General features: G+C 39.8%; 1 protein-coding gene across 2 annotated transcripts in view; it reads left to right on the top strand.

The window, feature by feature from the left end:
* Positions 1–26,203, top strand: part of GLMN (glomulin, FKBP associated protein) — a 102,458-nt gene extending 76,255 nt beyond the window's left edge. For both annotated transcript variants that reach the window (XM_089668938.1, XM_089668937.1), the window contains exons 9-19: positions 6,021–6,074; positions 11,896–11,926; positions 12,006–12,095; positions 14,121–14,162; positions 14,261–14,334; positions 16,466–16,550; positions 20,194–20,303; positions 22,886–22,949; positions 25,427–25,550; positions 25,817–25,896; positions 26,020–26,203. In XM_089668938.1, coding sequence (XP_089525064.1) covers positions 6,021–6,074; positions 11,896–11,926; positions 12,006–12,095; positions 14,121–14,162; positions 14,261–14,334; positions 16,466–16,550; positions 20,194–20,303; positions 22,886–22,949; positions 25,427–25,550; positions 25,817–25,896; positions 26,020–26,145 — 880 coding nt within the window. In that variant the 3' untranslated portion in view covers positions 26,146–26,203. The remainder of the gene's footprint in view (positions 1–6,020; positions 6,075–11,895; positions 11,927–12,005; positions 12,096–14,120; positions 14,163–14,260; positions 14,335–16,465; positions 16,551–20,193; positions 20,304–22,885; positions 22,950–25,426; positions 25,551–25,816; positions 25,897–26,019) is intronic.
* The last annotated feature ends 681 nt before the right edge of the window (positions 26,204–26,884 follow it).

The raw sequence follows: 26,884 nt of genomic DNA, 5'->3' as shown, positions 1-26,884 counted from the left end.
GCTGGCAGTTGGGAGGAGTTATATGTATAGTATCTCACAGAAGTGAGTACACCCCTCACATATTTGTAAATGTTTTATGTATTTTAAGTGAAAATGTCCAAATTGGGCCCAAAGTGACAATATTTTTTGTGGCCACCATTATTTTCCAGCACTGCCTTAACCCTCTTTGGCATGGAGTTCACCAGAGCTTCACAGGTTGCCACTGTAGTCCTCTTCCACTCCTCCATGACGACATCACGGAGCTGGTGGATGTTAGAGACCTTGCACTCTTCCACCTTCCTTTTGAGGATGTCCCACAGATGTTCAATAGGGTTTAGGTCTGGAGACATGCTTGGCCAGTCCATCATCTTTACCCTCAGCTTTAGCAAGGCAGTGGTCATCTTGGAGGTGTGTTTGGGGTCGTTATCATGTTGGAATACTGCCCTGCGGCCCAGTCTTTGCAGGGAGGGGATCATGCTCTGCTTCAGTATGTCACAGTACATGTTGGCATTCATGGTTCCCTCAATGAACTGTAGCTCCCCAGTGCCGGCAGCCCCAGACCATGACACTTCCACCACCATGCTTGACTGTAGGCAAGACACACTTGTCTTTGTACTCCTCACCTGGTTGCCGCCACACATGCTTGACACCATCTGAACCAAATCAGTTTATGTTGGTATCATCAGACCACAGGACATGGTTCCAGTAATCCATGTCTTTAGTATGCTTGTCTTCAGCAAACTGTTTGTGGGCTTTCTTGTGTCTTTAGAAGAGGCTTCCTTCTGGGATGACAGCCATGTAGACCAATTTGATGCAGTGTGCAGCATATGGTCTGAGTACTGACAGACTGACCCCCCCACCCCTTCAACCTCTGCAGCAATGCTGGCAGCACTCATACATCTATTTTCCAAAGGCAACCTCTGGATATGACGCTGGGCACGTGCACTCAACTTCTTTGGTCGACCATGGCAAGGCCTGTTCTGAGTGGAACCTGTCCTGTTAAACCACTGTATAGTCTTGACCACCGTGCTGCAGCTCAGTTTCAGGGTCTTGGCAATCTTCTTATAGCCTAGGCCATCTTTATGTAGAACAACAATTCTTTTTTTCAGATCCTCAGAGAGTTCTTTGCCGTGAGGTGCCATGCTGAACTTCCAGTGACCAGTATGAGAGAGTGAGAGCGAGAACACTAAATTTTACACACCTGCTCCCCATTCACACCTGAGACCTTGTAACACTAATGAGTCACATGACATCGGGGAGGGAAAATGGCTAATTGGGCCCAATTTGGTCACTTAGTGGTACTCACTTTTGTTGCCAGCGGTTTAGACATTAATGGCTGTGTGTTGAGTTATTTTGAGGGGACAACAAATTTACATTATTTATACAAGCTGTACACTCACTACTTTACATTGTAGCAAAGTGTCATTTCTTCAGTGTTGTCACAGGAAAAGATAGAATAAAATATTTACAAAAATGTGAGGGGTGTACTCACTTCTGTGAGATACTGTATATCAAGAAACCGTGATTTAGTATTGAGACTTGTACATTTCTAGGCAGATTACAGCGGCATGCAAACTGTCCTAGGTAACACCCACATGTGGTGATGAGCCTCCATGTTTGAAAGAACTGAAATTCAATGAATGAAAGGGGCAGACCAGGGACAGTAAGTCTGTAAAGGTAAAGACTAGTTGATTCTGAACATCCTCCAGCCAAGATTTAGCAGGCTCTCTTTCACTTGCTACAGCTTCTAATGCACACTGTGAGAAATTCTGGGTCCTGCTTTAAAAAAATTGCTTTACTTTATTTTCACACACAGGGTCTGTCCTTGCTTTCTTGGTAGGGGCCTTCCAGGTTAATAAGGGCTCATGTACCCTGCAGCTGATAAACTCATGTTTAGGAGCTGTTCAGTGTTTTTTTCAGCAACCCCTGAACTCTCCCTAATGTTTTCCTATGTGTCCATGTACACATCTTCATTTACATTCGTTTACAAGCATTTGAGTTTATAGTCGTTTTTGTAACGCAGAAAACTTGTGTTCAGCAGTCGATTTTATCAGCGTTTCAAACACAAAACGCTCGTAAACGCGGCAAATCGCGTTTATAAACGTTTGCGTCTGAAATTGTTTTTTTAACTCTTCCAGTTCCCAATGCTGTCCAGAGCCTTTTTTCATCATGAAAAATGCATGCAAAGCATTTTCAAGGTACTCAGATGGACAAAACACTGAACACAGGATGTTCCCACCAAGCTGGTCACACATTGTAATGACCAATTCACACCTCAGGCCTCTCCCACCCTTGGAAACAAAAGATATGTTAATGCCCATTCACACCTCAAATTCCTCAGGAAGACCCCCTGCCAGGTGACCTTAATGACTTACTCCACCAGACACCTATCCCACCCTTGCAAACAAAAGAAATGTTAATGAGCAACTCACACCTAAGCTAATTTCAACACATACTTCTGTCTCTGCTTCTACTCTCTGTATTTCTCTGAAAGTCTGAAATAGTTAATAATTTACCACTTTTCAGTGCATTCTGGGCATTTGGGAGGTTCTCCTGCACTTATCTTTAAAAAACGCTTCTAAACTCAAACGCTCAAACGTGGCTAAACAGACATTTTTTAACCTGCGTTTTCCAGCAGTCAGTTTCCATTGTTCAGAAGTGTCCCGTGTACATGGAGCTTTAGCTTGGTAACACAAAGTGACTGCAGTCCAAACACCGGGGTGGATTTACTAAAGGCAAATAGATTGTGCATTTTGTAAGTGCAGTGGACTCTGCAGTTGCTCCAGAACTTAATAAATGAGGGAAGCTTTGCTGGCTTCCATCATCCAATCATGTGCAAGCAAAAATGCTGTTTTTAGTCTTTGCAGTGAAGCTCAGTCTTATTTACTAAGCTCCGGAGCAACTGCACTTGCAAAGTGCACAGTCTGCTTTTTGTAAACCCACCCCATTGACATGGTACTAAAGGTTTGGTTCTATTGTGTAGATTGGCATACTGCTGTGGGCAGAGTAGTTAGCTGGAAAATGAGGACAACTGTACCTTTAGAAATAAATTCTTACACCCCACGAGTGCAGCCTACCGATTACATATTTTCCTTCCTCCCTATACAGCAGTCCAGCTCTGCACAGCCTTTTCTCTGTAAATGTCACCACTAGAGCCTTAGTGTGCATGTGCACCATGGTCCTGTTCATTCCTATGGGAGAGTGCTACTCATGCAACCTCCAGCAGTACAGCAAAGTGAGACTCCAACATATGAATGAATGGAATCAAGGAGGAAAGGCTGTGTGGTGCCAGATGGGGCCACACAGACAAATTCACTGGAATGACGAGGAAGGGAAGTATGTAATCAAATGCAATGGACACAACAGGGGTCAGGGATTCATTAAAGGACAACCTGGCTATTAATTTCCTGCATTCTGCCCCCCTCTTCCCTAGCAGATTGTATTCGCAGCACAGATCTCTCTTCGTTTGTGGACTATACGGCCCTTAAATTAATAAAACATAGGTTGTAGCGCTGTTCTTCATATGTTGTGCAGTTAATCAATGTGCTATGGGGTAAGTACTTATGATGTGAAGTGATCACTCCGTGCTATACAACACCTCCCTCCTATCTGTTCCCATGAAGATGGAGAAATACCTATGAGGATCTCTCCTTCCTATCAGCCACCTACCTACTTGACCAAGTGTGTCACACTGAATATGCAAGCCGTGCAAAAATGGAAGGGTGGATCTACAAACCACCTCCCTCTTTTACAACAAATATTACAAAATTCGAAAACGTGAATAATATGTAATCAATTGGATATGCGAGTAGTACCTGGGATTTGGTAGTACCATACACCTCCCCCATGTAATACCATGCATATATGATAGATTGTAACAAACAGTGCAATATGCTCTACAGTATATATGATGCAATACAAATCCTGCAGACCACCTCCCTCCCTTTGAAAAAGTAATTTACAATATCACAGTGAACATGAAACTACAGTGAAACTAGGTTTTTGGATATTGTAATGTTTTTTGTAAAATAGGGAGGTGGTTTGTAGATCCACCCTTTTATCTTCAGTTTGACACACGTGGTCAGTTTGAGTACGTAGGTGGCTGATAGGAAGGAGGGATCCTCCTAGGTATTTATCCTTCTACTTTTATCCATCTTCACGGGAACAGATAGGGGGGCAGTATTTTATAGCATGGAGTGATCACTTCACATCACAAGTACTTACCACATAGCACATTTATTTACTTCACTACATATGAGGAACAGCACTACACCCTATGTTTTTTTTTTTGTTGCTACACATTCCTATTAGGGTATGGTAGGTGTTAGCATCAGTCCCTTAGCGTTGCGCAGAACCAATTCCGTTTTTTTATAATGTGCCCTTAAATTAAGCATCATTTATGTTGAGATCAGTGACACGTGACACTGCCCGGTGCCACAGAGAGAGGTTGTTGGAGAGGACATCAAACATTGGGTCTATGATTACAGTGAAAAAGTATTGCTGCAGCATTTTTTTTTCCTCTAGCAGAGTGAACTGTGATGTTTGCATTTGGATTCTTCATGTATAGTATGCATTTTGGATTCTTCATGTATAGTATGCATTTTGGATTCTTCATGTATAGTATGCATTTTGGATTCTTCATGTATAGTATGCATTTTGGATTCTTCATGTATAGTATGCATTTTGGATTCTTCCTGTATAGTATGCATTTTGGATTCTTCCTGTATAGTATGCATTTTGGATTCTTCATGTATAGTATGCATTTTGGATTCTTCCTGTATAGTATGCATTTTGGATTCTTCGTGTATAGTATGCATTTTGGATTCTTCGTGTATAGTATGCATTTTGGATTCTTCGTGTATAGTATGCATTTTGGATTCTTCGTGTATAGTATGCATTTTGGATTCTTCCTGTATAGTATGCATTTTGGATTCTTCCTGCATAGTATGCATTTTGGATTCTTCCTGTATAGTATGCATTTTGGATTCTTCGTGCATAGTATGCATTTTGGATTCTTCGTGCATAGTATGCATTTTGGATTCTTCCTGCATAGTATGCATTTTGGATTCTTCCTGCATAGTATGCATTTTGGATTCTTCCTGCATAGTATGCATTTTGGATTCTTCCTGCATATTATGCATTTTGGATTCTTTATGTATAGTATAGTATACTAGACTAGTAACCTTACTAGTTATTGTAAGGGGATGACAGGGTTGTCTTTCAGAAACTGCTTCGAGCAACGTAAGGCCTGCTGACCCTTTTCACCATGATCTGGCATCCTCAGGCATTGAACTGAGACTAATGCTGTAAGGATCTGTTCAGACGTGAACACAGAACATGCAGCGAGAAGCTCTTGTATCGAGTGGCTTTCTGGGAACTCGGATCAATATCTTCATACATGAGCGTAATCTTTCTCCTGCCAGTTACAATATGAAATGAGCAGTCTGAACAGGCAGAATTCTGTTTGCTTGTTTTACTTGATCCCAGGAGAGTTCAGAGGTATATCTTCAATATCTTTGTAATATAGTCATAGAAATAATTTAGTCTGTAGGCAGAGTCAAATATTTATTTATTACAGGTAATTATATAGTGCCATCCATTTAGGCAGCGCTTTACATATATTGCACATACACATCAGTCCCTAACCTTCAAGGCACTTACAGTCTAAGGTCCCTAACTCAGATTCATACATACTAGGGCCAATTTAAAAAGAAGCTAATAAATTAACCTACCAGCATGTCTTTGGAGTGTGGGAGGAAACCAGAGTACCCAGAGGAAACCCACACAAGCGCAGGTAGTGTCATGGGTGGGATTCAAACTGATGACTCTGGTGCTGGCTAGGCAGAAGTGCTCACTAGTTAGCCACTGTACTACCCCATGAAAGACTAGACCACATGAAAGATATGCTGTAGATCTGAACACATCTACTGGAGTAATGTTACTAATGTCTCCTTTATTGTATCAAATGGAAAGATTTCCTAATATACAGAAACATGAAGATAATTCTATAAATTAACAGAATATTATTTTATTTTTCCTAGGCCATCATTTGTGCTGAAGTCTAACATGGAACATATTGATGTGCTGTTAAAAAGGTAAGTGGAATTTTGCATCAATGCTCACTGTTTACAGCACTGATAACCTAAAGCAGCATCCATTAGAAAAAAAACAAGTGCACTCATATAGCTACCTTTTACCTGTTAAAGAGGTCCTGTGGTGTGGAAGCTGTACTCAATAAATCAAGCAGAGAGGGCAACAAACCAGTTGCCAGTATAAACCTTGTAGGATCCCTGCAACACTGTGTCCATGTGTAGTGGTAGGCACCTTGTTTCAGAAAGGGTTCTAATCTTTGTGACTGGTGATCTGATGATTGGTGGAGTAATGATCAAGAAGCAGCAAAAGAATTGGAGAAGTAAAAAATCCACAGATTGGATGAAACAGAAACTGGGAAATCCTTGTATTGCCAGTTCTCAGGTACAGCTTCCTCTCCAGCAAGCTCTAATCACCTATATGATATTTGGGCCCTCCCCTGCTATTTTTCATCTGTACTGAAGTGTTTGAGGTGCACCTTGGTACACGGACCTTTTCTCTATGTCTAAAGGCTATCAGTTGGGAAGAACTGGTCTACAGGGGATTGCCATTAAAGGGATCAGTGCAGGTAAGACCTTAACCCACGGTGCACAGAGACTGGGCAAGTGCTGAGGCAATGCCAGTGGGTCTGGACCTAAAAAGCGATCCGCATTTGACTTGTTACCAGAATCAGGCCTAGAAAGCACCAAATGGGGAACCCATTGCTAACCCTGCAAAGTCAAAACCAGGGGGAGTCTGGGTACAGGACTACAAGGCTAGGCTATGGTTTTCTGGGCATGCTCAAATTAGATGAGCACCAGGCCACCAGTTGGTAACGTATATTTTAGTATATCATTGACTGTTCCATTTCAGTATACACAATTTTTGGTAAGTGCCAAATAAAACACCAATACATATTTCCTGAACTGTAAAAAAAAAAAAGTGCTTGTCTCTTAATCCTTTAAATGGCTCATCCTTTCTTAGAAAGTTGTGTGGAGAGCCTGAGAACAGATTACAGGATATTGTATGAAATATTTCATTTCCAGCATGCTTTTAGTGCATCTCTGATGGCATACATATTGGAGTGTAAAATGTTAATGGATGCTGGTCAGATTTAGTTTAATGATTTCTATTAATGCACACCATTCCACTTGGCACTCAGATTCAGCAGCTGCTATAAACATAATGAAACTGGTTAGTAATCTGCTATGAAGGTGCTAGAACACATAAAAAGTATGTAGACCTAGGGGAAGTATTTTAGTTTTGTAGTTGGATGGAACTGATTGTGCTAGTAGGTTTAAGACTGAGATTGGAAGGAAGCTGTGAAAGCGGACAGCCTATCATAAATGACGTAGGCATTCCTCGCCCGTAGGTGCACGTCTACACCCCCTTTGTATATCATAGGTGGCTACACCACCTATAATTGGCTGCCTGCTTTGACAACTTCCTGGTGGGATAGCTCAGGCGGGTTAGGATTTGTAATATACTAAAAGGGTGCAGCGCTGGTAAAAATCACAAATATAATGTATATATGCTAAATTCATATATAGATAATTAACCACTTCCAGACCGGACACTTTTACCCCCTTCCTGACCAGGGCAATTTTCAGCTTTCAGCGCTATCACGCTTTGAATGACAATGACGCGGTCATGCAACACTGTACCCAAATGAATTTTTTACCATTTTTTTTAAACAGATAAAGCTTTATTTTGGTGGTATTTATTCACCGCTGGGATTTTTATTTTTTTTGCTATGTAAATGAAAAAGTCCAAAAATTTTGAAAAAAAGTGTTTTTTTTATAAAATTTTGCAAATAAATAATATTTCATCATAAATCTTTGCCAAAATTTATTCCGTTATCTTTTTAGTAAAAAAAAAATCCAAATTAGTTTATAACAAAAATTATAATTTTTAAACAATTTTTTTTACATTTTTATTTTATTTTTTTATATTATTATTATTATTATTTTTTTTTTACATACTGTCACCCTAGCAGTACAGTGTCACCATGGTGACACTGTACTACTTGTGGGGGGTGATGAAGATTTTTTTTTTTTTTTTTTACACATTGCTTTTACACCCATATAGGATGTAAAAGCAATCATTGCTCTTTCTCTCTGTGTGCATTCATGCACTCATTGAGAAGTACTGACTGAGCTGTGATTGGTCACAGCCTGTCACATGGTACAAGCCTGTTGTGAATAGGCTTGTACCATGTGACCTCTGTGATCATTCACAGATTTCACACGTAGTAAGCAATGATGTCACAAGTGACATCTTGCTTACTACTTTGCATGTGATCACTGATTGGCCAATCAGTGATCACATGATCGGGACCTCGTACAGAGGTCCCGTCCGACGATCGGTGTTTCACTGTGTCCGGAGGACACAGCAGGCACCGGATCGCGGTGCTGCGCGCTCCCAGGGAGCGCGCAGAAGCAGGGTGCGGGGAGGCCGTTTATAGACGGCCACCCGACCCTGCACTGCCACCGTCCGGCCGTTTATATGCAACGGCCGGTCGGGAAGTGGTTAATCATCAATAAGGTGACATTGTGCAAATTCATATGCAACTAGAATCTGTGACTAATATTGCAAAACATAAAAAAAAATAAAAATTTTGAGCATACCAAAAGGTGACAGTGTGGTTGAAATCACAGACGGACGCATAGACATCCACAAATTAATGAGCCTTGTATATAAATAGATAAGTAAGGTGACATTGTGCAAGCATATATGCCACTATATTATGTGGCTAATATCGTGAAAGATCTATAACCAATCTAAATGAGTCCAAAAAATGTGACCAAGATCGCTGATGATCTTCAGGCGTCCAATAACCGTAAACGTGAAAAAGGTGAGAAAATAAGGTAAAGACTGCGCACTCACCAGATACGCAATCTTTATGCGCATTTGTATATCATAAAAACGCATCAGGCGCCATCACATAGGTCTGGTCAGATCTGGTCATGTAGCCTCCACTGCTTCATAATCCATACTCCAATAGCATACGCTCTGCAATCATGATGAGCTCCCACAGGGGCTCAAAAAACAGAGGAAGCCAATAGTGTAGTATGTCAAGGATATTTATTCCAAAGTTCAGGCAGATGGGTATAAAAGAGTAATACTGACCAAATCAGGATGGCCGCTGGGACTCCTCGTGGTGCCGGCGGTGTAGCGTCAATCAGCTGTAGCTATACCCTGACCTAGGTAAGCTGAATCCCTATGACTACGAGCCATAGCTCGAAACGCGTCACCTGTTCCTTGTTCTAGGGACGTTGATGCATCACTGGATCTGGGGAGCAAGGAGCATCCTTAACACTGTGATTTGAGGTCAAGGAAAAACAGAATTGCAATCTTAGCAGGATTCCTCTAAGGCCCTGCTGCCCAACCTGTGGCCCATAGGCACTTTCTGTTTGACCCTCAGGGCCCCTGTGGACACTAATTTGTGTTTCCCTATTGCCCTGTTATAGCAGTGGTGTGTAGCAGTCTCAAGTATCTAATCTGTTTCCTGAGGCATGTCCCCAGTCTCCAACATCCTCCTACATAAGTTGTACCTGTTTATCTGCAGTCTTCTCTTCTCTACAGCCATTCAAAGAGCAGAATTAATACAGCTTGCCTGAAATTTCAGAAAGCAGGGGACTGGAATCTGAAGTTTCATTCAGTGAGGGGAGCTGATAGCTGATTGGAGGAAAGGGACCCCCTTCACACAACATGCAGGGATAGAGCTGAGGCTGTAAATCGCAAGCTGTGTGCTGGCTCTCCCTCCTCTATCACCTTTTTACCTCTTGGTGTCAGGAAAACTTGTCAGAAGTGACTCTTACAGATAGCACAGGAAAGCCGTGAAATACAGAAATGGCACTTAGTGGTCTGAATTCAAATAAGTACACACTATAGAGGGATATACTTTGTTCATATATCATGTCATAGGTTTACAACTACTTTATCCCAAGATCAAACGGTGAATGAATAATCCCCAGTGGGGACACCTGTTCCTTTGACAAATCCCGAAGGTAAAGATTCTGTTCATTTTAGCAAGATATACTCTCTTTAGCTATGGCATTTCAAGGACAGGAACTTTACAGCAAGGCTTTATTTAAACTTCAGAGGGAAAATAGATATATGGGCAATGCCAATTCCGCCGTCAGAGATGTAACCTAACAATACATTGGATTAACTATGATCTCTTCTTTCAGAAATCTGGTGATATTGTGTTCTCTAATAAATCTGGGGAAAATGTCACTGTAAATACGTATTTATAAAGTATTATATCCCATACATAGCCTGGAGTTGGAAAAGCTGAGGAATATATAATGTCTGATCCCCTGTGCTAAAATCAGTGTACCTTGCTTACTGATGGGGCTGAGCTCTAGAATTCTAGTAAATCATGAAGAAAAGTATGAAGCCTGACTGTGAATGATGCTGAAAGGAATGTCTTGCATGTACATTAATATTAATGGGGGAAAGCAAGAGACATTAGTCACCTGCAAGGAAAATCTATCAAGCTGCCTATCCTCTGTAATCACTGTAAAAAGCCACCATCTACTTGAGTTTATTTGCATTTTTAATATGCTGTATATATGTATGTGTGTGTAAATGTACATATTGTAAATAACAAACACACACTGATCAACCTTAGCATAATGACCATGACAGGTAAAGTGTATAACGTTGAGTATTTCCTTATGTTGGCATCTGAAAGTCAGTGAGATATATTGGGCAGTAGGTGAACATGTTGTCCTTGAAGCTGACATGTTGAAAGCAGAAAAAATGAGAATTAAATAAGTGCCAAATTGTAATGGTGCAGATAAATTTCAATTACCCCAATCTATAACTCGCCTTTATAGTAAGGTGCACATGGAAAGGGCTTTGCACATGTCAAACAACAGAAAAATTCTCAGCACACTTACTAGCTAGCCTGCAATAAAGCCAAATTAGCCCTGTCTAACAGAGGTTTTTGTTGCTATATGACTGGGTCAGAGCAACTCCCAAACTGCAGCTCTTGTGAGATGTTCATAGACTGCAGTGGTCAGGACCTACCAAAAGTGGTCCAAAGAAGGTGAACCGATGAACTGCTGACAGTCATGGTTGTCCAAGGCATGTGGGGAGCATAGGCTGGCCTGTGTAGTCTGATCCAATAGAATAGCTCTTGTAGCTCAAATTGATGATAATGTTACTGCTGGTTCCAATAGAACAGTGTCAGAACACACAGTGCGTCGCAACTTTTTGCGTAGCCGCAGACGGTCAGATCAGTCTCCACAGCCAAAAGCACCTACCTACAATGGGGACTTGAGCATCAGAACTGGACTATTTAAAGATAGAAGGTGGCCTGGTCTGCTGAATTCAGGAATGGTTTCAGGAACCCAACAACGAGTTTGAGGTGTTAATTTGGCCTCCAAATTTTCCAGATCTCAATTCAATGAAGCATACAATTTTTTTTCTTAAAGTGGAAGTCATGCCTCAAAAAAAACCTCCTTCATCAAAGCCAAAGTCGCACTGTAAAGTCACAATGAAAATCTCATGATTGTTGCACAGGTGTGAATGGAGCCTTAGGGTCTCACAGGCACATTTTACTGTGCTTCCTATAAATAAAACATAAAATGTCAGCAAATGTGAAGTATTTCCATTGATGTCCTGCAGTTTATGGAGAGGGGGAAAACAACCGCGGTTACAAATGGGCCCCTACGTAACTTAATTTTAGCATCTTTAATTTGATCATCTAACTGGTGGCCCAATTTATTATTTAAATGAAGCTGCTTGAGGGAAGAGTTTCTAATGTTGGCCATACACTGTGAGAATTTCACTACATGGGTGTCTCTGTCCTGACATTGTAATAAATTTTATTTTCAGGACTGAAGAATCTGTATTGTCCAAGGGGCTTGTAAGTTGACATTTGAAATATAGAGTAGTTGACTGCCAGATGCACCCATGGCACATAGTCTGAAGCTGTCTATTTGCAGGAGTTGCTGGAGCACAGTCTACTAAGAGTTGATAATGAAAGTCTCCATGAAGAGTTGTTAGACATTAAAGCCGTTGGACAAGTTTTACAGGTAAGACTTTACATCAGATACATTTTTGTTCCTGTTAAATGAAATCTTGCTAAATAATGCTCAAATATAACACATGCAGTCATTTATACCTCTTAGATAACACCCCTTTCTTCTGGTAGCATCAAATATTTTGCTGCCCTAGGGATGATGCAGTCATGTAAATCTTAGTGCCTGGACTGTAGGCTTCATTTTCTTGACTGTGTTTATACAGGCTGCCACACAGCTTAGCCCCCTATTGCCTCTCATGCCGTGACTTACCAGGTTCTTGATCACTGGGGGGGAGCAGGGAGTGAGAAACACATTTTGCACACACTCGGAGTTCATCATTTTCCCAGCATGCATTTGAATACATAACTTCAGAGCTCATGGAATTTATTAGACTTGTTTTAACTTAAGCACAGCTGCAAAGTTTTCTGTATAGAGTTAGCAATTTACCAAATGATCTGACATGTCACATGACTTGCTGTTGTATACTGATAGTTTAACTCCTCAGTTTTTTAAGAGAATTAGAAAATGGTTGAAAATAGAATGCATGAAGGTAAAAAACATTGAGCCTTTACAACCACTTTAAAAGTGAAAGTCCAGCCAAAATTTTTTTTTGTTTTGTTTTGGGTAGAGGGGGTAATAATTACAGTCCTGCTCTGGTATCCACCACTATCCAAGTTCTGTTAGAGAGATTTTCCTCACTTACCTACTATCACAATGACAACAGTTTCACCAGGCAGGGAGTGAAGGAAAATCCATAACAGGAACAAAGATTAAAAAAAAAAAACTGACAGATTTTAGTCTTTCCCCTGTACTACGTGTAAAAAAAACCCCATATATATATATCTATATATATAGATATAGTCCATGTTGTGTTTAGTGATCTGTCCTCTCTGGGAAAGGAAATCTCATTAATGGATCCCTAGACAGCAGTAAAAACTCAGCAGGCACTCCAATTACCCACTCTATCCAAAGTTGAAAAAAAATTAAGTTTTGGCTGGGCCTAAAACTTGCTTTTGGTTTTTCAAGCTTTTTGGAAGTGTAATATCTGAATCCGTTTAACAGATTTATATATCTAAGAATAATTTTCCTGGTTCAATTGTATTTTTTTACATAAAAATTGAAAAAAAAAAAATGTATTTCAGTAAATGTTTTTGAAAGATTTATCAAGAATATAGGATTGAAACTCAACCTAGGGCACCCCAAAAGATCAAGTCATGTAGTGTATTGGCTCCTGAGTGGTAATGTCAGAAGCAAGCGCTGTGAGCAGTTGTCTGTGAAAATCATATCTCAGCATACTTATGGATGTCTCCATACTATGGGTGGACGTAGACGTGGGTGGTTAAACCTGGCTGGGCTGAATCACAGTGGAAAGGAAATAATAGATGGATACACCTCATCAACACAAAATTCCATTTAAGGCCTGTGACTAATCAACTGCATATCACCACGCCAATGCTTGTTCTCAAGCTTACAGCAACCCCATCCCAGACCTTTTATTAAAAGTTCAATAATAAATTACTTGCAGTATTTTGTTGTTTTCCTCTGCAAGGCTTCCATTGTCCAGTAGATGAATCATCTCTAAGGTTGCTGCTGAGTGTCACCATCTTGAACTTGATGCCAGTAGCTTCAGCAGACCCAGATCTGTCATTGGCACAGACATTCAGCTGACAGAGCTTCTGTTTCTGTCAGTGCATACCCCATCTAAGGTGCGACTAAGGTGTCCTTTTATGAAACAGAGATCAGTGGCGATCCTGAGGATCGTTGCTGATCTCCAATCGCTAGTGGTTTAGGTAACAGAGACGATCAGTGGAGAACATGTTCTCCGCTGATCATCTCAGCACACAGATTGCCAGTGTATGAAGGAGCAATGTCAGCCCTTCACTGGCGATCTGTGTTCTCCCTCCAGATTCTCCAGCCCAGAATATATATGAATATATGACTGCAGATGACAATTGCAAGAAATGGAGTTTATTGTGCAAAGAGTTATTATTGTTGTCCTTGCACTGAATCAGTACTCTGTTTTGCCTTCTCTGTCAGGATTTGGTGAAGGTGATGACACTGTGTCCTATTGAACATCTGGTGAGTCAGACAAGCTGACGTAGGTGAACATTGTACTGGACCTGCTGTAAGAATGCAGTCTCATTATCTCCAGTTTAATCTCTGGGTATTTCTTTTAGAGGAAGAAAAGTCTGGCAATGTTACAGTTGGTGATTGACAAATTCTGTGTGGAAGGAAAATATAAGTTATTCAGGTAAGGGTTTGCCTAATCATACTAGAAGCATAAAAAATACACCATTGTTTCATGACTTAGAACCAATCATTATCAAAGGGCAAGTACCTTAAAAATAATACTTTAATTAAAGAGAACAATACAACAGGATCTACAGTAATTAGATTAGCTTTATTATAGAGTACTTGGCACTGTACAAAAGAAAAATTGGAGTTTTGTAACTTTGTTTATGATGCAGCCTTGGGTGTTCAGCGTTCTTCTTGAGTATTTTTCAGCATAAACTATATAATTTGGTAGTCAGCCTGCTCCAGAGATGTATGTTTGTTTAGGCCAGTGTTTCTCAACCTTTTCTCAGTCAAGGCACCCTTTAAAATTATGCACAATCTTAAGGCACCCCATTCTAAAAATTAAAAAAACTAAACGAATCGTTTTACATAATGCAGTAACATTCACCCATGTAGGACATCCAACGTTAGAGGTTGCAAAGGAAACATGCCTTTGTACACTGGTACTGACTAGTATTCCAATGCTTCTCTCCATCACTCAGCTAATGTGACCCCAGTGTTGATGGAGAGACAAACAAGGATGCTGTGCGCAATGTCCTCCATATTAACCGCTTCATGCCTAAGGGTAAAACAATCTTAATGCCTAAACACAATTTTGCAACGTTGACATTTGTTAGTAAAACCGTACATATCATCACAACTACTTTGTACATCCGGTGGATTATACCTTGTTTTTTTCAGGACAAATTGGGCTTTCATTTGGTGGTAAATGGTAATGGATATCTCCTGCTTTTTTTATTATCAAAGGAAAACCTGGCCCAAAATAGTAAAAAAAAAAAAAAAACTTTTTTTTTAATTTAACTGTGTGTTTCTTGTTACTACCATAACCTACCACCAAAGAACAACCCAAAATAAATTCTCCAGCTATTGACAATCACAACAATACCATATATGTGTATGTTATTTGTACCCATAGTACAGCCCAGATACAATAGTGTGCGTTTTGTTTTTTACCTAAAACACACTGACACTAATACCAATAAAAAAATTAAGAAAAAATCTTGATCTTTTGACCTTGACCCTGACCCAAACACTTATCCTGGCACTGAACTAGATCAAACCTTAATCTAGGTATTTTTTTATTATTTTTATAAATATTTATTTAATTTTTTTAACAAATATTTTTCCCCTTCTATGCCAGGCGTTAGAGAGATACAATGTATCTCTCTCCTCCATTCATAGAGGAAAAAAAAAACCAAGGGGGTTGGGCTGTACAGTGGCCGATCACTGAGATAGCTAATCAGAGGCTATTACAGCGATCATGTGACCCGAAATTGAGAGTCCCGGGTTCCAATAGTTAGAACGGGACTCGGGGCTCTCAGTGACACATATTTCTGTGACGTCGTTGCGAAGGGGTTAACTGAAGACATTGGTTGTTACAATGAAAACTTGTGGCTTTGTATAATTAAAATGCTAGACTGGATCCACCAGCTGGCAAATCTACAATTGTTGGGCATTTTGCCAGGGCATCCCTGGGGAAACCTGAAGGCACCCTGGTTGAAAAAGGCTGGTTTAGGCTGTCATGACCTGGAAGACATTTACTGAGGCAGGTACATGAAGACACTGTAAACTAGGTTCAAGGTGGAATAGACTTCTTCCTTTCCAAATACCTTCCAGTAAGGATTGGGGGAAGGTACTGCTTCACCAGTTTAAAACATCATCTTCACCAATTTTTGGGGTATTTTTCTGTGAAAAATCTTGCCAACATGTTGATGAATACCCAAGCCCCCCCCCCCTTCAGATGTGATGGCCCAGCAGGCACTTATTGGGTAGTTGCCTATTGCAAACGATATTTGTTTATAAATTCTCCCTCTAAATATGTGTAGAATATGAATATGTGTAGAATATGAATATATGTAGAGTATCGAAGAAGCCATCTTGAAAGAAAGTAAATCCCATCCCTAATAAGTTCCCTTTTGGGATTAATAATAATTTCCCTCTGGGATTCATAAAGTATTCTGATTTCTACATTTACCAGTGCAGTCTTTTGGATATTAAGTTGAAACACAATTATGGTTGTGGCCAATTAAGCTTCATAAAGTCTTTTACCCCATGATGATTCAACTAACAAGCTGCTCTTTGCTCAGGTGCCTGCTGAAGACAAGTAATCATTCTGGTGTGGAGGGTTACATCATACACAACATTAAGAATCAGATAGACGTAGCACTGAAGGTGAGATGTATTGAATCAATGGATCCATTTCTGGCATGAATTGTATTATTATGAGTCAGTATAAAGTTAATCTTTTTTTGTTTAAATAACAAACGTCATACTTGCTCTGTGCAGTGGTGTGGCACACAACAGCCTCGATCCTCCTCTTCTGGGGTCCCCCATTTGGCTCCTCCCCCTTCTGTGTGCCCCCCATACTGGGAAGTACTCCACCCTTGCAATGCTGGTCAGAATTGCCACTCTTATAGGTAGATACAAAGATCACTGGTGTCATGCTCCTGGCTTTGCAAAGTGGCAATGGCCCTAGAACTATTCAGGCACCAAATGGGAGGTCCGTCAAACACAGGAACCCTAGTTAAAAATGACTGACACAGACAATTGGCACTGGAACAGATTGCCCCTTTTTGGAAAATGTTCTCTCCTGTTTGGAAGAAAACTGTAAAGGTTTGTATTTGTCTGTCACTTTCTGTCTTAGTGACAATACAAACAGAGAGGGTGAATCTCTCCAAAGGGGACACAGGAAGAAAGACACCCTCCCCCCACTTTTTTTCAAATCTAAAAGGAAAAAGTTACAAGTTAGTCATGGGAAAGGTAAAGATATGTTTTTAAAAGAACAAACATGGTGTACTTACCTGCTCTGTGCAATGGTTTTGCGCTCTCTGGTCCCCTGCTAGCGCTCCTGGCTCCTCCAGGCTCACTTCCAAGCTGCACTGTATATGTCTATTGATGCACTCAGTGTTGTTCGACCCTGCCCCCCGCTCTCTCCTCACCGGTTGTGATTAACAGCAGCAGGAGCCGCTGTCTCTGAGCCAGTAAGGAGAGAGAGCAACAATGCTGCTCTCGGGTACAGCGCTGAATTGAAATCAGGCTCAGGTAAGTAAAAGGGGGGGCTGCACACAGAAGGTTTTTTACCTTAATGAAGACAATGCATTAAGGTGAAAAAAAAAACCTCCTCTGCTTTTAGAACCACTTTAAATAATTTGAAGAGAATCTATTATTTATTTATATATATTTGTCATGTTCTTTCTTTAGTGGGTATGTATATATCATATTTAACAGTTGCATTCTGCAGGTAACGCTCTAAACAAGAACTGCTCACAGCTGAAATTTCAAATAACATGTTAAAAATAGGCCTGAATGATCAGAGGAAGCACAACCGTCACCCTCTCAATCGGAACATCTTAATTTGAATGAATACATTTGGGCTGATTTACTAACAGAGTAGAGGATGTTTACTTAGCTTAGTGAATACAGTGAAGCCATGTCCACTTTGCATACCCAGTCATGGGGAGTTCCAGATCTGCTTTAGCTGAGTGCAGTGGAGGCATAAGTGACATTAATAAAGTTAAGTCAAAACAACTTTTTTAAGTTTAAAAAAAAAAAAAAAAAAAAAAATTAAAGATGGGTTTACAAAAAAAAAAAAAAGAAAAGTAAAACAAAATGTATAGGCAATACAAACAGCCAGCGTACACTCTTAAGCCCTGGGTTGTTCTACACCAAGTTTGCAAAGAAACAGTGGAGACTGGTATAGATACAAAATAAAAAACAGCGCAACGCAGTAAAATGACCTGTGTGTAAATAACACCAATAATAAAGGATATAAACATATTGCACAAGTCCATGTGGACAACAGTCTATGCAGTTCCAAAACTGTTTTGCTTATCAAATTTTATACCATTTTTTTTTTTTTTAATGTAAAAGCCTCCTGCACAAAATGTGCAATTCATATTAAGTTTCCCTGTGCAGATCATAGTGAGAGGAATAATCCCAGAGTCATCACAGTAACACCATTATTTAATTTTAATAAATGAACAGCTAAAGAGTCACCTATTGACCATTGTGGGTATCATCGTTTCACCATTATTTATATTTGGTATCAATTTACTTGACACAGTCTCCTCTTTTATAAGTAAAAGAAATTGTAGAGATTACATTGGGTTAGTATGAACTTCAATTAAATTTGAGTGCCTTTTTTTACTGAAACTATAGATATGATGAAAAGTTGCACAAATATTGTGTGACACATTAATTTACAACTACCACGATTTTCAGAACCTAAATAATGTTTAGGGAGTTTAAAGTATATCTTTATGTAAAAATGCACATTTTAGAATTGTGCAAAAAAAAAAAGGTCAAGCAGCAAACTATCATCCACTTTGGGTTTAGCTGCACTGTAACAGAGTTTTTTTCACCCTAGCAAATGTTAGAACACATACAGTACAAATGTACGGTTTTGCTTCCATAATTTGTAAAAATGTTTAATGTATGTGCTTTTGTGATTTATCCTGTGATTCTCTGTTGTACATCTGCTGATTTTTATGAAGGAGACAACATATGTCAGAGACCACAAATCTGCAGACTGTGCATCATCCTTGCCTGCTGTTTGGATTGCTTATGAATCTTACTCAATTGATGGCATTCACCTTAACCACTTCAATACCGAGCACATTTACCCCCTTCCCGCCCAGGCCAATTTTTCAGGTTTCAGAGCTTTTTCTTTGTTTCTGTTATAAAAATTTGCAAATAAATAATCGTTCTTCAGAAATTTAGGCCAAGATGTATTCTGCTACATTTCTTTGGTGAAAATAACTTAAATCAGTATTTATTATTTAGTCTGTAGGAAAGTTATAGAGTTCACAAACTATGGGATATATCTGAAAATTGATCAATCCTGAAGTACTGACAGCCAATCTAATTTCTTGAGGAGCAAAAATGTCAGAACAGTACAGATATCCCCCAAATGACCCCTTTGTGCAAAGTAGATAGTCCGACGTACTTCATAAGAGGCATGGCGAGTTTTTTTGAAGTTGTCATTTTTTTTTTTTAAATAAAGACATTTAAAAAAAAAGTCATTTTTTTTTCTTTATATACTGTCACCAGTGCAGTACAACATGATCATATAACTGGTGTGGCAGTGATCAGGGACACTGACTGGTGACAGTACAAAAAAAAAATGTGAATAATTTTTCAATTTTATTACTTTTTATTTTATAAATTTTTTTTCTCTTTTTACTATGATTTTCTTTTCATATTATACTATGACCAAAGTAGTATATAGTTATCATAGTAACATTGCACTACTTTGAGGATTAGTTTTTTTTTTGCACAATATGATTGCTTATATCAAAGAATTTCTTGGCTATAAGCAAGCATTTAACCAAATGAAATCGATTCATTCAGGTTTTTTTGTTGTGATTAGCTGTGGTTTGCCATGGCTAAACACATGACAAAAATGGTCTGTGATTGGCGCAGTCTGTGCATTGATCACTGTGACCAATCACAGCTAGTGACACAATTCTATACAATGGATGGCTGATACAGGGATGATTTAAATTCTCCTGCATAAGTTGTACCTGTTTATCTTTAGCAATCTCTTCTCTACAGCCTTCCAGAGTACACAGTTTAGATGGCTTTCCTCATTTATCATAAGGTAAGAGGCAGGGATATGATGTCACACACTGCACAGCACAGAGCTGAGTGTAATCTGAGACCTGAGTGGAGAGAATGGTCACCCCTCCTCTCTACACAGTCTCACTGGGAAATACCACTTGAGGATATGCTTTGTTCATTTTCTATTTCAGAGGTATACAGCCACTTTCACTTGTCATTTCAAAATTAATTGTAATGTTTTATTTTGGACTGTTAGGCTGACACCCAAAACAGGTGGTTCTTAGGGACTCGACTGACCCCACTTCTACACATGGTACTTTCACTTCCTGAAGGAGCAGAAACTGATCTATTGCAAAATTCTGACAGGTTGGTTTATTCAAAATGTTAAAATCCCATACTTCTTATAAATTACATGTAGATTTAAAGTTAATCTGCTTGTATTTTGCCTTCCCTGGTTCCTTCCTCCTACCCTCATCAACATGCTAGCATCTATAAATGAGGGAGATCAAACTAATGAAAAGATAAAAAATAATAAATCAAAACTTGCCAAGTAAAAAATGATGGCTAAAATGTAGGTAAAGGTGTGTCATATAATAGGTGGGGAGGTGGAACTCACTTGCTGCAATAGATGTGATGAGACTAAGGAGGCAGGACCCAGACTGTGGGTAATATAAAATGAAATAGAAAAATAATGAATTACAGACAGAGAGGTTGGCTACAGTACAGGGCTATGAAGGGGATGAAGTAGAAGAGTTTGACAGCTGTTTTGTTATAAAATGAAACAAGGCAAGAGTACCAGTTAGGTATAGCAACATAAATGACAAGCTAAACACGGGCGGTGTGCATTCTGATCACCAGGTGATCAACACAGATCTCCTGCTGATTGGAGCTGGGCGGATGACAGGTCCATGTCCACTCCATGTTTCAGCAGAGCAAACACTGAAAGAGCTGCTCTGCTCAGTGGGTGGCCAGGAGACTTTGCTGTCAGTTTACACCCAACTGCCTCAGATCCGGTCTGCATAACTTGAAGAGGACACCGTCCTCTCTTTTTTTTTTTTTTTTTTTCTTTTCTTTTTTTTTGGTGGGCCTGATTGGACCCAGAGGTAGGTAGCTGTAAATAGACGCAAGTTAATTTACACCCACCGGTCCATAGAAATGCATAGCCCATCCAATCAGATCCGCCTGAAAAACCGATTGGATCGGTCGTGTGAAAGGGCCCTAAAACAGGCTGATAATTGAAATATGTGTAGATAAGCACTAGAGGATAGAGCAGATGGCCATATCTAGACCTGAGGAGGGATCAGGGAAAGAGGCAGGGATAATGGAGTGGTAACCAGCAAAACTAGATGTGTTACCAATGCAGAAGAGAATGAGAAGCATCAAAGGGACAGCAGCGCTAAACGGACGGTCACTACTGGGCTATACAAGGGCAGAACATTGCACTGGGCTAAAGTAAAGACAGCCAAAAGGAAGTAGAAGAGAGGGGACATGGCGGCAGAGAAAGCTGACAGAAGGGGAGAGAGTGGCAGAGCTTTGGCCCAGAAGAGTGAAACTATGAATAGAGATGAGTGGGGATCAAGAGAGAGTTGTCAGAGAACTGTAAATGTGGAGGAAAAGATTGAGAGTGGAATCACTGTGTGGACCCACTGCGGAGGAAATAGAACTGCAGGTGATTGCTGCACTGTGCTGATATCAAGTAAAGCGGATGGGATAGAGCAGGGAAGCAGGAGAAGTGACCAAGAGGAGAAAGCTGAATAAGGTGGTAGAGTGGCTGGGCTATATACAGTACCAGCACAGCAGATTTCTGATAGTAGAAAGGAGAAGGAGGTAGCTTGAGATAATGCTTGGAGATCTATAACAGAGAAGGAACACTGATCTGTCACATCTTATCACACATCACAGGCTGCCAGCATGAGATGGGACTGGTATTGGTTCCTAAAATTGGATGCTTTTATATATTTTTATTTGATTTTAGATTTGCCCCAATTATTTATCTTCACATTGAGATTATATACACCTCATGACAATATATACCTTATGACTTTAATGTTTTTACAAAATATTATTTATACGAGATATTTTTGTTATGTTCTTTGTATACTAACCCTGAGTAAGGGGGAGGTATGTCCCCCTGAAATGCGTTGGACTTACCTGATGTTTTGATCAATAAACTTTTAATCAGACTTTTAAACTGGGTGCTCCTCAATATCTACCCCAGAATTCGACCACCTCCTATTTTGTCTAGGCCTGCAATATCCTGTTCTGAAGTTATTTTCTGGCATAATTTGGTATTATCTGCAAACACTGAAATTGAGCTGTTAATTCCAACTACTGTATCATTAATAAACAAAAACAGCATTGGCCCCAAGACAGAACCCTGGGGCATGCCACTCACAACATTAGACCATTCAGAGACTCTTCGAGTCCAGAGTCATTTATTGGTACTCTCTGGGCTCATTCATGTAACTAGTTCTTTCCTGTCCTCCCTCCCTGCTATGGTGCAAAGACCTTATGTTGTCCTATTACATTCTATGTTGTAGGGTGACAATGCTGCTTAGTATGGTTGTCACCCTAGAACATAGAATGTAATAGGACAACATAATGTCTTTGTGCCATAACGGGAGGTTGTTTTGTAGTTCAGAGATAGCAGGGAACTATGCTGACTGATAGCAGCCCAGTGGCAGAGAGTACGGGATGTTATCAGTTCAAAGGTTTCTGGCTGAACAACTAATTTTTTTCCACTTGTCACACAGATCTAATAAAACACTTTCAATGGTATATTTAACACACCCAAAGGGAAAATAAATCAAGAGACATGTATTGTTAGAGTTTACATGCACTTTAAGTTGAGAGCTTCCCCTGTGTTGCTTTTTGTACAGCAAAGCTGTAAAGGAGAGAGGCCATTTGGTTATGTATGTTAAGACTTTAATTTCTGTTTTTCTATACAGAATTATGGCTTCCCTCAACTTTCTGAGGTACTTGGTTATCAAGGATGATGAATTCATTAATGAAGTAAGTAATAGTCTTGTACTTCTGGCCAGTCCATAGTTGTATGTCCTTTATAAAAGCACGCTAAGCATCAATTAGTCAGATGGAGCCTGTCTCTAGAGTATTAATCAGTTTCTTTTCACAGAGGCAATGGCACCCTACAATGGGGGGAGTCACTTATTACAGCCTCACAGCACCACTGCTCTTATCCATAGGCTAAACTGGAAGTGGGTGGAGTCTACCTTTGGCTGACTCAGGGAATAATAACCATTTTATGGCAGTCCCCACCACCCTGTCAGTTTCTTCACAACAGCGACAACTGCAGGAGTTTGAAAGCAAGCTTCTATATATAACATGTTGCTGTAACAGACAGGTGCCAAAGAAAGTGTTTGTATTAATATTGTATTGCTTGTGCATATGCATGCACCATACATATGAGGGTTAATCAATGGTGGAGAAGGATCTGGGTGTTCTGGTAGATCATTGAATTAATAATAGTATGCAATGCCAAGCTTGTTTCCAAAGAGAGCAAAATCCTCTCTTGTATTGAAAGAGGAGAGATTATCTGACCTGAATTTATTCTCTCTTGAGAAGAGGAGATTAAGGGGGATATGATCAACATTAATACAAACAGTTGGGAAAATAATTATTTGATCCCCTGTAGATTTTGGAAGTTTTCCCATTTACGAAGGAATGAAGGGTCTATCATTTTTAATCATAGGTGTATTTTAAATGATAGAGACAAAATATCAATAAGAAAATCCAGAAAAAAACACATGATACAAATGTTATAAATGGAGTTGTAGATCAGTGAGTAAAATTATGTATTTGAGCCCCAAGCAAATCATGACTTAGTACTTGGTGGAGAAACCCTTGTAGGCAAGCACGGAGGTAGGGTGTTTCTTGAAGTTGGTTACCAGGTTTGCACACATCTCAGGAGGGATTTTGGTTTACAGATCTTCTCTAAATCCTTAAGATTTCTTGACTGTCGCTTGGCAACCCAAAGTTTATGCTCCCTCCATAACTTTTCTATAGGATTAAGATCTGGAGACCTTAATGTGCTTCTTCTTCAGCCACTCCTTTGTTGCTTTGGCAACAAAGCAGTGGTCCATGTAGTGAATTTGATGTACAGTGATTCACTTTAAAGTCATCACCGAGAACAAGGGGGCACTCTTTACATCTAGAGAAAAAGAGATTTAATCTCTAACTATGGAAAGGCTTCTTTACAGTAAGAGAGGTGGCACAAACTCACTCAAGAGCTGGTTCTGGCCAGCTCAGTAGATTGTTTTAAGAAAGGCTTGGATTCTTTCCTAAATGCACATAACATTACTGGATATTAATATTTATAGGTAAAGTTGATCCAGGGAATATCCAATTGGAGGTTTTCTATTTGTGTTTTTTTTTCTGTTAGTTAATCTGGTTGAAAAAAAGAGTCCATCCAGTTCAACCATGTAAGAACAAGCATGCAGCCAGTAAAATCAGATTTCCTTATTGTCATACTTGTTTCAGGTCAGTGGCTTAGGATTGTCTCAAGTAAGCCAACTTGCATTTTCACAGGGAAAGGTCGGCAACAACAGCTTTCATATTTTCTAAGAATGTTTACACCAAAGTGGAACTTTACTTTATTGAAATGCTAGTGTGAAGGCTTTTTATTGCAGAAAATACATACTTTGCTAGCAGGAAGGTGAGCATCATTTACTGTTAGGGAGACAAACTGCTTTAGATTGAGCTGTGCATGTGTAGCTCAGGGTACAATCAAGATGGCCAAAGACTCTGAAACTGGACGATGGCCAGGTGAAGATGGGAGCATCAGCAAGGAAGCCTTTATTGCTGGAGGGCAGATAAATGCTACATACTTTGAAGCCTCTTTCACAATGGCAATTGGATCAGGTCCGCCTGTCATTTGTTCAGGCAGAGCTGATTGGATGGTCCATGCATCCCGATGGACCAGTAGGTATAAAACGGACCTGCCTACCTCCAATCCAGTCCACTAAAGAAAAACGGAAAGGGATCTGTCCCCCTTCGCCTAGGCGGATCGGAGGGCAGTTGGGTGTAAATGGTCAGTCAGTCATCCGCAGAGCAGGCTCTGTCCATGTCTGTGCTGAAAAAGCAAGTGGACACGGAGTTGTCATCTCCTGCTCTGATAAGCAAGAGATCAGTGGACAGGTCACCCGCTAAGCAAAGTGGATTCTGTTTCATGTGAAAGGGGCCTAAGAGCATGCACCTAGATAACCTGCAAATTAAACGTTTACAAAGCTTCCACCCCAAGTATCACACTCTCCCTTAGTCCTGCAGCTGGTGATATCCACAAGTGTTTGCAGATGCCTGGGAAATTCAGTAATAAATACAAACAGTAAATCGTCATCCTTTTCTGCTTCTGTAAGCAGTGGTTCACTGTGGCTGAATGGAAAACACTAAAGTGGCTGCATGCCTAGTCAAATAATTCTCTTATGAAAAAAAACAAAAATCAATTAATTTATTTTTTTTTCACCATTGTCCAGACTGGAGTATGGACAGAACTACAAAAAACTGAACTGCAATTTCTGAGACCTCTTCACACCGCGCTTAACATGTCCAGAGCTCATTATGAAGCAGAGATTAAAAACACAAATGAGAAAAAGAAAGGTGAGAACTAAGTTATCCTGTCATTAGACCCTGTTCACAAAAGCATGACACGTGGTATGTTCATTACTGCGCATTCTGGTTTTTTGTTCCCCCCCCCCCCCCATCATTAAAAATCCGTTTTTTTAAACTCATGCATCTTAGTAAGTTACAACTATTCTTATCACCGTTCCAGAAATAGAGGCTTTTTTCATTCAGTTCACTAGCTGATCATCTTCCCTTGTGACACCTCTTACTGATGTGTTTATAGTGAATGCTGTGTGTTACAGGGCCGCATTCTAAGTCAGTGTGTTCGGTGACCGCTGGAGGGACCAAGTTACCTGACATGACTCCTGAAATGCAGCTTCAGGTACGCAGTTTTGCTAGCTGTGTGCAGTTGCCTGGCTTTGATCACTATGTTCTAGATTCTGCCCTGTGAAGGGTAGTGTCATTGTGCTTATCTAAACAACATTAACGGTTTTTGACATTTTAGGTTTTACAGTCAGCTCTTTTCACATTCGATTTAATGGAAAGTGTCCTCGCCAGAGTTGAAGAGCTCATTGAAGTGAAACTAAAATCTGCACCAGAGGAGAAAATTGGGTCAAGTAAAGATGTTTAGCTTGTTCTGTTCTGTATTTATCATAAACTCTTAGGCAATAAAAATTTTATAGGATGAAGATTTTGTGGATTTTTCACTACATTTGTTCAAGTTTCTCAAACGGTTTTAAAATAAATATGCTTTATTATACAAGGTTAATGTAAAAAAATTAATAAAATGTTATTCAGAAATGCATACAAGGATATAGACCAATTCAAAAGAAAAAAGATGACATTGGTAATAACTGAATGTATAAAAATGTACAGAGAACCTGTCACCACACCAAGCAACAGTAATCTTCCCATAAAACTATATGTACAGAACTGTCACTCAAGTGAAAGTTCAAGGCATTCCCTCTTTCTTCCTTCTCTGGCAGCTACATTAAAGGTTATGGAGGAAGGTGGATTAGGTACAGAGGAACTGCATCAGACACTCTCTGTAATTGGACATCATAGCCCTCTCTCCTATTCAGAGTTTGCTAAGGATTGATGGGAGCTGTGCTATGGAATTTACTTTTTCTGGATTAGGCACATTTGTCAGTAAGTTTAAAGGGGCACATTGGTTAAAATGTTTTTGAAATAGAAAATGCTGCAAGTAGGCATTTAAAAGTTTTTCTGTGCTGTTACTTGCAAATTGGTAACAGGGTCTGACTAAATGATGTAACACCACAACCTGGATAATTTGAAAGCATCTTCCAGGTTAAAAATGTCACTTTTGAGACAGCTCCCATGCAAAATACAGAACCTTGTATTTCCGATTT

Source organism: Staurois parvus, unplaced genomic scaffold (assembly GCF_062004578.1).
Source record: "Staurois parvus isolate SC_StPar_1 unplaced genomic scaffold, SC_StPar_1.0 ptg000066l, whole genome shotgun sequence".
Classification (NCBI taxonomy): domain Eukaryota; kingdom Metazoa; phylum Chordata; class Amphibia; order Anura; family Ranidae; genus Staurois; species Staurois parvus.
This window is presented reverse-complemented; position numbering and strand designations above follow the sequence as displayed.